General features: G+C 36.8%; 1 protein-coding gene across 1 annotated transcript in view; it reads right to left on the bottom strand.

Annotated features, from left to right (window-relative positions):
* Nucleotides 1-292: 292 nt before the first annotated feature.
* Nucleotides 293-13,504, bottom strand: part of LOC117106559 (fibrillin-1-like) — an 18,896-nt gene continuing 5,684 nt past the window's right edge. The window contains exons 5-19 of the mRNA XM_033247942.1: nt 13,461-13,504; nt 12,989-13,114; nt 11,377-11,508; nt 10,496-10,615; nt 9,777-9,902; nt 8,887-9,006; nt 7,749-7,871; nt 7,407-7,529; nt 5,413-5,535; nt 4,799-4,921; nt 2,849-2,974; nt 2,320-2,415; nt 1,970-2,065; nt 1,068-1,163; nt 293-408 (exon numbers count right to left, since the gene is read on the bottom strand). The exon at nt 13,461-13,504 is cut by the window's right edge and continues 82 nt beyond it. Of these exons, the coding sequence (XP_033103833.1) occupies nt 293-408; nt 1,068-1,163; nt 1,970-2,065; nt 2,320-2,415; nt 2,849-2,974; nt 4,799-4,921; nt 5,413-5,535; nt 7,407-7,529; nt 7,749-7,871; nt 8,887-9,006; nt 9,777-9,902; nt 10,496-10,615; nt 11,377-11,508; nt 12,989-13,114; nt 13,461-13,504 (1,690 nt within the window). The remainder of the gene's footprint in view (nt 409-1,067; nt 1,164-1,969; nt 2,066-2,319; nt 2,416-2,848; nt 2,975-4,798; nt 4,922-5,412; nt 5,536-7,406; nt 7,530-7,748; nt 7,872-8,886; nt 9,007-9,776; nt 9,903-10,495; nt 10,616-11,376; nt 11,509-12,988; nt 13,115-13,460) is intronic.

Raw genomic sequence — 13,504 nt, 5'->3', positions numbered from 1 at the left:
GGTCGTTCACAATTATCATCATTTTCCTAAGTGTACAAACAGCAATCTATTTGGTACCCCCTCCCTTCCATCTGAAAGTGTAGGCTACCGCTTAGGTTCAACTTCTATTCCGATGGCATTATATTAGGTATATATAATTATTTGTATATACTTAAATAATTATTATAATTATATTTTTACTATGACGAATATTATATTGAAACATTTTGTAAATGTGTTATCTTGAAATATACATCAAGTGAATCTTGAATCTGAGATAAGAAAAATATAATAATATTTATAATAATCTAAATTAAGTCAAAGAACACATACCAGACTGACAGCGAGTTCCTGTGAATCCGGTGCGACATATGCAGTTGTTGTCGTTGTAACAAATTCCGTTGTTCTGGCAACTAGGTATACACGCAGCTAGATAAACATAGATAAACATTTGAAAGTTAGTCTATAGAATGATTTCGATTGATATGTAATTGGCATAGAAAATAAAACGAAATATAATTGTCTCCAAATGGTACCGTACTTATTTATTCATTAAATTAACTATTTTACAAACGTAGGGCTGTGTGATCTTTGACATACTATATTGGATGCTTGTTGCCGGGTCATGTACAAAGCTAATATATAGCAAATGATCATTATGATATTGACAACGTAAGTTTATTTATTTATTTGACACACACCACATGCACCAATGATTGTCAATAGAAGAGTTATATCACTGTCCTATACTTGTAGGTGACAATTCATTTCACAAGACAGTCATACACACACAATGTTTTACACAAACTAAATCTCAATATGTGGTTTAGGGAGTGGAGTTGTTTTGGTCGTGAGAAAAAAATCCTGCAACACTGACAGGAATTGAACCAGGACCCTGGGATTGGGAAGCAAGCATTTTAACCACCAAGGTATTCATATCCACACCAAAGCTTTACTTGAGCCCAAAACAGTGGTGGTTTTCTGTCCAAGTAGTCTTTTATTTTAGGTTATTTGTAGGTCTCTTAGCAGCATTAACCAAATTATAATTACCAGGCCTACACAAACTGCTTGCCAGTTACTCTACTTACGAGTTTGACAAAAGGTTCCTGTGTACTCAGATGGACATTGGCATGTGTTTGGGCTGACACAGACTCCGCCATTTCGACATGCGGTTTGACAAACAGCTGTTGGAAATAAATGGAAATATGTTTCATTAGTTACAGTACTACTTCCAAAAAAGTGATGTAAATGAACATTTATATTTGTGTAGGTCTATAAAACTCTATAAAAGCATTAGCTGATTTCTAATGAATCAAGGTTTGTAGCCGTGAAGACGTTTTTTAATCTGAAGTTTTGTTCACACTAGGTAATTTAGACGAGTTTTAGACGCATACACCTCTCATTGAAAACGCAATGGTAATAAAGGTAAAGGTAGGAAATAACCTGTGACTTGCAGCTTTAACTAGGCTGACATGCGCACAGGTTAGGATTAACTAATTCAACAACTTTCTTCTCCCCATAGGTCACATCTTGTCCAATGAGCTGACAAGAGGTGCACTTTCGTCTGTCCACAACGACAGGGACTGAATGAACAAAGGACATGAAACAACAGTGATTAGCTGGTCAGTCGTTCCTCTTATCTGGATCGTAGCTGGTTAACCACACTTTTCATCAGGTGTATGTTGTCTGCATCACTGCGTCACGGTAAGCACTTAACCGAATGTCGGTAAAAACTGACTAGCATTTCCCGTAATAACTGATATAAAACTCTTTGCTCTGGATCTCTATCTGGGACTTCAATCTCACGTGGGAACAAATTTAAAAGTGTCCAGATTGTTAGCTTAAAATGAACCAGACTGACCTGGTTATAATACAATCACATAATAATCAATAGTGTGAATAAATGTTACATGCTGCATAACTGCCAATCGCAGTCCTTTTGTGAAAGCTTGAATTAATCTAACCCTAAAAAATGAAACCGAAGGCTTACGTTGTTGGCACCAAGCCCCAGAGTATCCGTTGATGCACCTACACATGTTGTTGCGCATGCATTGTCCACCGTGTGCGCAAGGAGGGTTACAGGTTGCTGAAACAAAATCATAACTTTTGAAATAATAACCACCACATCATCATGCTTTTAAGTGGTGCAGGAACCTATTGCATATACTGTAGTACAATCGTGCATGGTCATAATTGTTCGGTTGAATTTCTTGTATTTTCTTAGTCATTGATTTATCTGACTATAAGGTTTTGATGTAGGCCTAAGGAAAAGAATGCGGACTCCTTTATATTCTTGAACCTATTGCCGGTTTCAGCAAGTACCAAATGATATAAACTTACGTGTTGCGCACGTGTCTCCAGCGTAGCCTGGTTTACAAGTGCAACGGTTAGGTCCTGAACAAATCCCATCGTTCATACACGGAGGAGAACACGTCACTGGAAATTAACCATCATTTTTTTTTATTGATACTTTTCCTTTATTATGTTTAAATTTCGGTCTACAAAAGGTTGGTTGGTGAGTTGACTGTAAACTGCAGGACATAATGTACAAATTACCGACGTATAAACGGCACCATCCTCTACAAAAGACAGTGTGTTAACTTATGTAAGGCAGTTTTTGTGCACACATTCATCTTTAGGATATTGTCTTCTTAGTGGCTTAAAGAGTGAAATCAGTTTTAAGTCGAATTATATAATTTTAGGGAATGTACTGAAAATGGTATGGGGAAATCTGTTGCCTGTTTGCTTCCATGAAATGAGTACCAAACTATCTGGCCAAATTTTCATCTTACAAGAGTATAATGTAAAAAAACAGTTTCTCAACGGAAAACAGAATAAATTGGCGAATTCTTGACAATGCCTTTCTGACCTTCACATTCGTGATCCAAAAAGGAATTCACCCTGTACCCAGCGTTGCACGTGCATTTGTAGCTGCCTATAGAATTAATGCAATTCTGCTCACATCCACCATTCGCGTCTGCGCATTCGTTGAAATCTGCGTATGATATAATCAAAATGTTTAAATTAATACCATGCAGCATAATAAACGTTATCATCATTATTTTCGTTATCATGATTATCATGAACATTGTCAAGATCGTCATTAGCATTATCATCATCACCGCGCCGTAATCATCTTCTTATCATCACCAACATCAGCATCATAATCATCATCATCAATACCATTAAATCCGTCTCCATTGTTTTTATCCAATTAATCATCTTCATCATCATAATAGTATTGATGCAAAATCATTCTCATGATTAACATTATATTTATCATCGTTATCATGATTATCATTATGATTATTATCATCATAGATCATCATCATCATCACCACCGTCATCAGCATCATCATCATCATCATCATCATCATCATCATCATCATCATCATCATCATCATCATCATCATCATCATTTGGAAAGATGTTCTTTAAAGTAATAGTATACCGTCACATTGAACCAAATCTTCGCTGATTACGTAACCGTTTCGACAGCTGCACGCAAGACCACGTTGGTCGATCTTGCATATATGCGCACACCCTCCATTCTTTATATTGCAAGAAGTGATAACTAAAATTTTACAAAATGACAGAAATTAACATATGTCTCTAAAGTCGACAAACAGAATGTTCGACGGGATAAGGTTGGTTTAGTTTTTCTGTATGATGAATGTTTTTCCCAAGTACATATAATTATATTTTTGAAAGTCCAAACTCTAAAGTTCACAAATTAAAAATATTTAAAATTGTATTTTTTATTATCGAGTATGCTTACATGTTTTTTTTTCTCTTTAATTTTAACAATATTCTTATGTTGCCCTAGACCTATGTATATTGTCTGTCTCTTATACACATCTAGATGTGTATAAGAGACAGCCATAGGTCACATCTTGTCCAATGAGCTGACAAGAGGTGCACTTTCGTCTGTCCACAACGACAGGGACTGAATGAACAAAGGACATGAAACAACAGTGATTAGCTGGTCAGTCGTTCCTCTTATCTGGATCGTAGCTGGTTAACCACACTTTTCATCAGGTGTATGTTGTCTGCATCACTGCGTCACGGTAAGCACTTAACCGAATGTCGGTAAAAACTGACTAGCATTTCCCGTAATAACTGATATAAAACTCTTTGCTCTGGATCTCTATCTGGGACTTCAATCTCACGTGGGAACAAATTTAAAAGTGTCCAGATTGTTAGCTTAAAATGAACCAGACTGACCTGGTTATAATACAATCACATAATAATCAATAGTGTGAATAAATGTTACATGCTGCATAACTGCCAATCGCAGTCCTTTTGTGAAAGCTTGAATTAATCTAACCCTAAAAAATGAAACCGAAGGCTTACGTTGTTGGCACCAAGCCCCAGAGTATCCGTTAATGCACCTACACATGTTGTTGCGCATGCATTGTCCACCGTGTGCGCAAGGAGGGTTACAGGTTGCTGAAACAAAATCATAACTTTTGAAATAATAACCACCACATCATCATGCTTTTAAGTGGTGCAGGAACCTGTAGTACAATCGTGCATGGTCATAATTGTTCGGTTGAATTTCTTGTATTTTCTTAGTCATAGCAATTACGTATCATTTCTGATCCGCAATTATTCAAATCTACTCTTAAATCATTCCTCTTCAAATAGTTCAACTTCTTTCTAACATCCTCCAGCGCCGGTGACAAGCCAGTTTTGTTTGCTTTAATAGGCGCTTTAAAAATGTGTATTATTATTATTATTATTATCATCATCGTCATCACCACCGTCATCATCATCATCATCATCATTTGGAAAGATGTTCTTTAAAGTAATAGTATACCGTCACATTGAGCCAAATCTTCGCTGATTACGTAACCGTTTCGACAGCTGCACGCAAGACCACGTTGGTCGATCTTGCATATATGCGCACACCCTCCATTCTTTATATCGCAAGAAGTGATAACTGAAATTTTACAAAATGACAGAAATTAACATATGTCTCTAAAGTCGACAAACAGAATGTTCGACGGGATAAGGTTGGTTTAGTTTTTCTGTATGATGAATGTTTTTCCCAAGTACATATAACTATATTTTTGAAAGTCCAAACTCTAAAGTTCACAAATTAAAAATATCTAAAATTGTATTTTTTATTATCGAGTATGCTTACATGTGTTTTCTCTTTAATTTTAACAATATTCTTATGTTGCCCTAGACCTATGTATATTGTAGGACACGGCCAAATAAGGTGATATCTAAATATGGAACTGGAAGAGCCGGACAACTAATGTGTCGTCAGGTGACAACAACGAGACATATTGCACAACATGTCGACGAAAACTGTTCCGATCTTTCAACCCATTGCCTTCAATGACGACCTCGTAAAATATTCCTTGGTTGAAGGGAAAGGGGAGTCAAGTACAGTAGTATAATATAATATAATACTTTATTACTAACCTCCACAGGACCGTGCGTCAGGCAGAAGATAAGAAGAGTCATCGCACTCACACTTCCAACTCCCAGGTGTATTGATGCAAGTCTGTTGACATCCGCCATTTTGAATTAGACATTCATCATAATCTAGGGATGAAAACAACAATAAATACTCATGGAACGGTAAGACTACGGGTATTACCACGAACAGCGCCAAGACTGAATCTACTATTATGCTAATCCGATTATTATGACTAAAAGCGTTTAGTCCAACCTAAAACTTAGATTGGTAAGCAATAATGATAGTACTTAAGCAACGTCAATTTCATTCGGGAATGTTAGCGTAGTGTACAAAATAATGTTCAGTTTTGATGAGTAAATGACTAAAGAAGGAGGAGAATCTAGAAACATTATTAGAACAGAAGGAGAATTTGATTCGCGAAATCTTCTCTGTTGCATGGCCCTGTTAACAATAGACATCTTCGAAGGTGACCCATTCCCTGTGGTTCGATTGAACATCATTCACATTAATTTGTGGGCTTCTTATAATTATTGAGGTTTGTTTTGCATCTGCCCATTTCTGAGCGTAAACTATCCATTGTTTGCTAGTTCTGCGAGGGACCTGGAGGAGGATGTTCTGCTACTGGAATCTTCGTGTCTGCAGCTTTGACATCCAGGTACAGATTCGTTTATCAGCTGATGCTGATAAGCGGTTCTACACAGGTCAGAAAGCCATTCACAGATCCAAGGAGGGATTTGTGGCTACGGAGAGATTAATAATAAAGAACGACCAAATGCGAATTGAAAATGTATGACTTGAATCTGGCTCTAATATTGCTAAAAAGTCGGTGTCTTTCATAAAAAAAAATGGTCGAGTCTTTTTGCTGGCTGACTTAACTTTTTGAACATTATGGTTTTTATCAGTTGCTTTGTTGTTGCTGTCAAAGTATTTCGATGAATACAAAGTATTTCGATGGCATACTACTAGTACAGTATTCAATTACCACCATGCTAGAACGTATAGGGGTCTTTCCAGAGAATTTTCTCTAAGGAGTTTTTTTATTTTATTCCCTTTTGTGACGTTCATTACTGTATACCATACGTAGCACATTATATAATCACGATGTAGGCCTAACGCTTTTAAAAGCTACACTACTTGCTTTTAACACTATTTTTGATAGTATGGGTTATTGTATCATTTATATGTGAAGTAGTAGCCTACTTTTCCACCTGTAAGTAATTTAATGTTTCACTGTAGTGCATCACTTTTCGGTAATGCAGTTTTTGGTTACTGAACCATGATTCTTTGTTCGGTAGCGTCCACAAATATATAGTGTATAGGGGGTCTTCCAGACAATTTTCTCTAGGGAGTTTTTCATCTGCTTTCTTACTCCGGCGGAATGTTTGGTTATAGCAATGGTATTAGCCGGTAATAGGACTACCAAAATGAAGAATATTTATAAATTGTGATTATTAAATTATATTTTTAAAATTACAGTATGTTGTTATGGTATAAGATAGTATAATACATACTCCAAGTAACGAAAATGCACGCCATCGTGTCGGGATTCAATATTTCGACATTAATTATGTCATCATCAAGAATGAAAAATTATCCATATTTGCAAGCTTATATGCACAAGTACCAAAAGTGTTTGACCAATCAAAACATTACCCCTAGTTGGTGACATAGTTATGAATAAACTAAAGATCAAAGCATTCTTACCCTACTGATCAAAGCTACCTTCAAAAACAAATAAAGCTCCTTTTTCAGCCCATTGTTAAGCAATGGGTGTAGCCTACGTATAGGAAACGCAGTATTATGTTGCAATTTATAGATAATCGGGTCTCCGTAGGTTAGTGAGAATAGAGCTTACCAACCTAATGATTTTTTGTATGTTATACCTCAATAAATTCTCAGTTGAAAACAATTATTTTCATTACTACTGCAATTTGTTCCGAGTTGACCCTTTTTTTCGTAGATTGACTGGACTAATGCCATCCTGATCTCAACTTACCAACGCAATCTCGATCATTCACACTTAGTTGAAATCCATCTTCGCACGCACACATGAATGATCCCTCTGTATTAATACACGTCTGATTACACAAGTCCTTAAATCGAGAGCATTCATCAATGTCTATATACCGTGAAAAAAGTCAATCAATCATGAATTACGCTTACTTCACTTACAAATTTCTCTTTCTATGCCTTTTGAAAATATGATGATGATCATGTAAGGGACCATGATCGTATTGTTGTTGTCGTTGATGATGATGATGTTGATGGTAATAGAGACGGTAATAGTCATAATAATTACAGCTGTAACACATTATAATTAATAATAAATGTACCGTACCTTCACAACTATTACTAGCAATATTCATTCGATACCCAATACTACATCGGCATACATATCTACCAGGGATGTTAATACACACCTGGTCGCATCCACCGTTACCAACGTTACACTCATTCAAATCTATTGTCAATTAAAAAAAATATATAACAGTGTGACAATCTTGCTTTAGGCAGAAGTAGAATTGCTAGCTACGGTTAATTCATTACATACTGCACAGTGGCGGATCCAGGAATTTGGAATAGAGGAGGGCCCGAGAGACTTTCAGAGGTGAAGGGTCTATACTACCTCACCCCACCATGGTTGGAGCAGAGGTAAGAACATTTATGATTATGGCACCTCTAGGTGACCGGAAATGGCATTCCTAGATTCAAAATCTTAGTCGAATTTTCTTTTTTCAAATTTTTACAAATGTAGGGGTTGCCCCGGGCCGGCTGCCCCCCTCCCCCTTGGATTCCGTCTATGCTGCAGGCCTACCAGTCTCCCAGAGACCACGACCGTTACTATTATTGAATTCGCTCCTCCTATCTGCACGTACCGTTTAAAGCCAATTCGACATCTCCATTCCATTCAGAGTAAGAAGGTGTGGAAGCAATTTTCCGTGAATGAATGAATTCTGCCCACATTAGATATTTTACCTTTGTAAAAGAATTCCATTTCCAGCAGGTGGGGTGGCGCTAGCAGGGGGCCGGGGACAGACCACCCCAGTGTGAGAACACCTGATCGGTTAGCGAATACGCTAACACCGGTTAGCGAGCGTTATCGGTTAGCAAGTTGAGCGCGTATCCATCATTAACATTCACACGCACATATTTCAAATTTCCAGTTTCCTATTGGCTAGTGATCACACCATCATCTTTTATGATATTTGGTTCTGGGATGTTCTTGTATGAAGTAGCCTAATTGTCATATTTTTCCCCTGGACCACTTTCGAAATATTTTGAGCGACGCCCGACCACATTTACTTTGCTCTCGTTGAGTGCATCCCCTAAACAGGCTAAACAAAGAAAGCCAAAGTCCGTGAGGCACATTTGTGACTTTCATAACATAAAATGAACATATTTTACACCTCCCAATCCACGAAGTGATTCAAAAGGAGGGCTTCCGGATATCGACAATAAGCAAATGTATTATTTACCGTAACAGTTCTTGCCATTGCCACGGAAGCCTCTTGTACACTGACAAACGTATGATCCTTCCACATTATAGCAACGTGCATACTCATGACATTCATGTGATAACGCACATTCGTTGACGTCTGTGGAAGAGAACGTTAAATACGCAAGTAAAGCCTGTTTCCACAACATTTGTACCACATGTCAGTACAACGATTTTAGTGCAATCATTACAAAGCGTAGCTGTTCCCGACGCGATCGGAAGGCACCGGAGATTCGACCAACCAGAAAGCTTTTTGTGATAGCGTGTAGCGATTTTATGGAATCACAAAAACACATTTAGTAATTGTAATTACAGCTGTGTATTTTGTAGAGCGCATGATTACAAAACATATAGCAACGAACCTTTTCGCTAGCCCCGCCCCTTGGATATCCTTGCAAATTCCAACAAAACGACATTCTACGAAATAACGTGAACGTGTATGTTGTGGGACATGCGTGTGTTTCATAACTCATATTATTATGCCAATGTAAATATCATAACAATTACACTTTATTGATTTCTAATAAATTTCGTGAATATTAAAGATACCTTATTATATTTCACCTCCTAATTTAAAAAACAAACTTTCGAATACTTACCCTTTGTCGTTTAGTTGCCATTGTCGTAAATGGCGTCACAATTTATGTATTATATCGTACATTTTTGGTTATTTATTAATACTGAGATTCGTTATAGATAAAACCTCATCTTATCCAATTTTTCTTGTAAATTTTGTTCAATTGCACTGACGTATTAAGTATAAAGTTACCAAAATTTGAGTGAGATATAAGATTTGCAACACGAAGACTGTATTAATAACAAAGAATACCACACCCATAATGACATAATACATTTATCATGACGTCATACCTGTACACACTGAACCGTTGCCTGCATACCCTGGAGGACAGATGCATGTGTATGAACCAGGAACGTTTTGACAGACACTGACGCCTGGGCACATTAGAGAATCAGCGCTGGTACATTCGTCAATGTCTGAAAGTGCACATATATAGTATAGATAATTGTATCCATGTTATTTATAGATCTACTGTCAAATGATCGGACTATGCCATGTGCTGTAAAATTCTGATATAGTATGGGTTTATCATTAGAGTAGGTCTACTGTGTCGCTATTATCTGAGACAAATTTGGAACTAAAGAAAATGATCACCAATATTCTATGTGTGAACGACTCACATGAATAACTCTACAATAAGTAAGATTGTTGATTTTTAAAAATCATTTTCTAAACAATACAGTAGACATACTCAATTCGACATATTACTGTCGCATTAACATCTTTAAACACCATTGTCGACAACATCAACTAATCGGTATAAAATGTGTAGTATTAGTTGGAAAAACATTGCCAAAAGGTGAACTTTAAAAGAAGGGATCAACGCTTTTATCCGAAGAACGTTTGTTGGATCATAACAAACCTCACCATACGATTACACATCGTACTTTATATTGAAAAAGATTAAGAACATGTAAGTAAAAATGTTGATTTTACTGTCATCTGTATTAATTTGTAAGGCCTATTTTATTGCATTCTATGACATGAGGTCACTTAAATACATGATTACCTTTACATCCGAAAGTTGTCTCCTGGTAACCGTCATTACATACGCATTTGAAACTTCCAATCGTGTTCAAACACGTTGCATTTGAACCACAGGACGCGTCTGTTGCACATTCATCAATATCTAAACACAATGAGACTAGAATAATTATTTATTATTATTATTACTATTATTATTATTATTATTATTATTATTATTATTATTATTATTATTATTATTTATGAAAATGGCGTAAATGTCAAGAAACGCAGGCACTACATGCAACTATGCTGGCGGTAACTTTTTCACGCAGCCTCATTTCGTGAGTTAACTAGCACAATGTTTCGGACTCTACTCATCAGCGAAGACCTGATGATACAGTGAAATAATGCCTTTTTATTATTACTCAATACTTGAGCATACCGACGTTTCATTTTTTTTTTGTCTTTCATGGCAGTCCCCCACCTTTACCTTCATTCATTTTCATTGTTTTCAATTATTTTTTCATCTTTAGTCTATAATACACTTCATATTAAATAAAATTAACAAATATATGCATGCGAAAAAATGTAATACTTTTGTCGAAGTTAAAGCCTCCATTAAAAAAAAAATGTTTTTTTTTCATTATTATAAAAAATAAGAAGTTAAAATTCATTAAATTGTAAAACAATTTAGTAATTCCAAAAATAATCGATTTTGATGTATAATTTTTGGAGTCCTTTGGATGTCGACCTTTACCCACCACCAGAACCAGAAGTGTTTCTTTAATAGAAAAGGTTATGATTAAATACAGTAGTAAACTGTTAAAATTTGGGTTCGGCCGACCTCCCTTAGTTACGACCTGGACACACGTTTCTTAATTGGTCATTTGCTAAGTTCAATTAAAAGTCAAAGGTGTACTACACCTTGACAAAATCCAGCATTGGAGACAAATCCTTCAATACAACCACAGATGTAGGAGCCAGGTGTGTTTTCACAGGTCGAATGCTCACCACAAAGAAAGGTGAGTAGTTCGGTATATTCGCATTCATTGACATCTGTAAAATAAAAGATAATCTATTATAACTGATATTAACAAATGGTTAAACGATATTGATTTGGTCTTTGATCTGTACTGTATTTTAACGTCAATAGAAATCAAATTTCCACATTGTATTATACATGTTTTGACCAATGAATGAGATTGACATTGTACAATATATTGTATTGTATTTTTACAATGGGTGTATGTCACACACACAGGCATTGGGGCAACTTCATGCTCTTATCAGCAGTGGCGTATAACGATGGGGTCGGGGGCCCTGTGGCCTTCTGAGACTGGCGGCCTTTCATTGGTGGCGCCAGCGGGGAGGGGGAAGGGGAATTTTTTCCTCGTTGGACAGGCCTGTACCCCTGTGGTTCGACGCCACGACGATGTCGTCGGATCAAAAATAATTTAAAAAAAATGATTTGCCTATTCAAATAACGTTATTTTAATTGTCAATCCCAAAATTGTTGTGGTCTGAAACAAAGAACTTAAATAGCTGAAGAATGAGCTGCTCCGCGTATTTGCATTAAAATCGATGGAACATTCGCCCTCCTGCGGTTGCAGTAAAATTTGAACATTTTACTAAGTGGAGAAACTAAAGTAAACAAGCGAACAAGAGCAGCGCCTTTATTATTTTTATATAGCGCCGCCGCGCGGTTGCAGTAAAATTGCTCTCCGTGTACCCACAATGCCTTTTGAACGGATGTTCCACTATATTGGGAAGCTGCTCTATCTTCTGCTATTTATTATCTTTGTCTGAAAGCACAATTTGGACAATACTAAGCGCTAAAAACTCTCTCGTAAACCATACCAGGGATATTTTTTAATCAGGGTCCAGGGTAAATGATTTGATATCAGTGGTGGATCCAGTAATTTGAAATAGAGGGGGACTAGGGAGGAACTTTCAGATGGAGGTTCTACCACCACAGCCCTACTATGGTTGGGGCTGAGGTAATAAAATTCATGATTGTGGCGCTCACGGACTTAAAATTGTAAATATAATTTTTTTTTATCACATTAAAAAAAACTGACAAATTTAGTGGGGCCCCTGGCCGGCAGGGCGCCCTTTAATCCGCCGCACTGGATATATGTCCTACAGTCGATGTCAGAGACACACACATTATGCTGTTATGTACCAACAGAGCCATTTTTGGTCAGGGTGATAGGTCGAGGACCATATGGGTGGGGCCCCTGTGGGTGGTGGCCCTGCGGACCGCCGCACGGGAGCCCATAGGCGTTACGCCGCTGATTATCAGTCCCTTAACGAGTTCTTAAGGCAATTTTCTATGGAAACATACATGTTAATGACTTTGATGCACATGTAAGGAGTCTGATGTGGTTTTGTTTAGACGCGGTTCGCTCAAAACCATAGAAACAACCCGTGGTTACTGGCCTGATTTTCATCAACATCATCAACACCACACCACCACCATATTCATCTTCATTGTCATCATCAATATTGCTGTCATTATTATCATTAATGCATTTACCTTCACATGTGTCCCCGTCAAAGCTAGCAACGAATCCAGAATCACACAGACACACATACGAACCAAGTGTGTTACGACAGGATGAGTTTATTTGACAAATTGAGACATCACTGCATTCGTCGACGTCTGAAAGTGTAAAGAAAACACCTTATGTATAAATCAAGTAATACAATAATACAGTGCTCAAATATATAGGAACATGATGTTATAAAATCGTATCAAACATAATTCAACGAAAGTTCCTTATTATTGTATGAAAAAAGAGGTCTCTGGTGGGAATAGAACCTGTAATCTCTCGCATATTATAATATGCATATAATTATATAAAACACCTTTTCTTCAATTTCATATTATGTTTTTTTTGTTATTTACTATGCATATACATATGCGTTTTCTAAACTAAATGATGAGACATGACTAGGAATTTTACTGTTTGAGGTAGTTACTATATACTTTGAAAAAGTATGCCTACCCTGACAAACTCTGTCGTATCGTCGATTGAACCCGTCTGGACAA

The sequence above is a fragment of the Anneissia japonica genome, unplaced genomic scaffold (genome assembly GCF_011630105.1).
Source record: "Anneissia japonica isolate Jap-2015-1 unplaced genomic scaffold, ASM1163010v1 scaffold11144_len554210_cov170, whole genome shotgun sequence".
In the NCBI taxonomy this organism is placed as follows: domain Eukaryota; kingdom Metazoa; phylum Echinodermata; class Crinoidea; order Comatulida; family Comatulidae; genus Anneissia; species Anneissia japonica.
The sequence above is the reverse complement of the archived record's forward strand: the minus strand, read 5'-3'. Positions and strand labels throughout refer to the sequence as shown.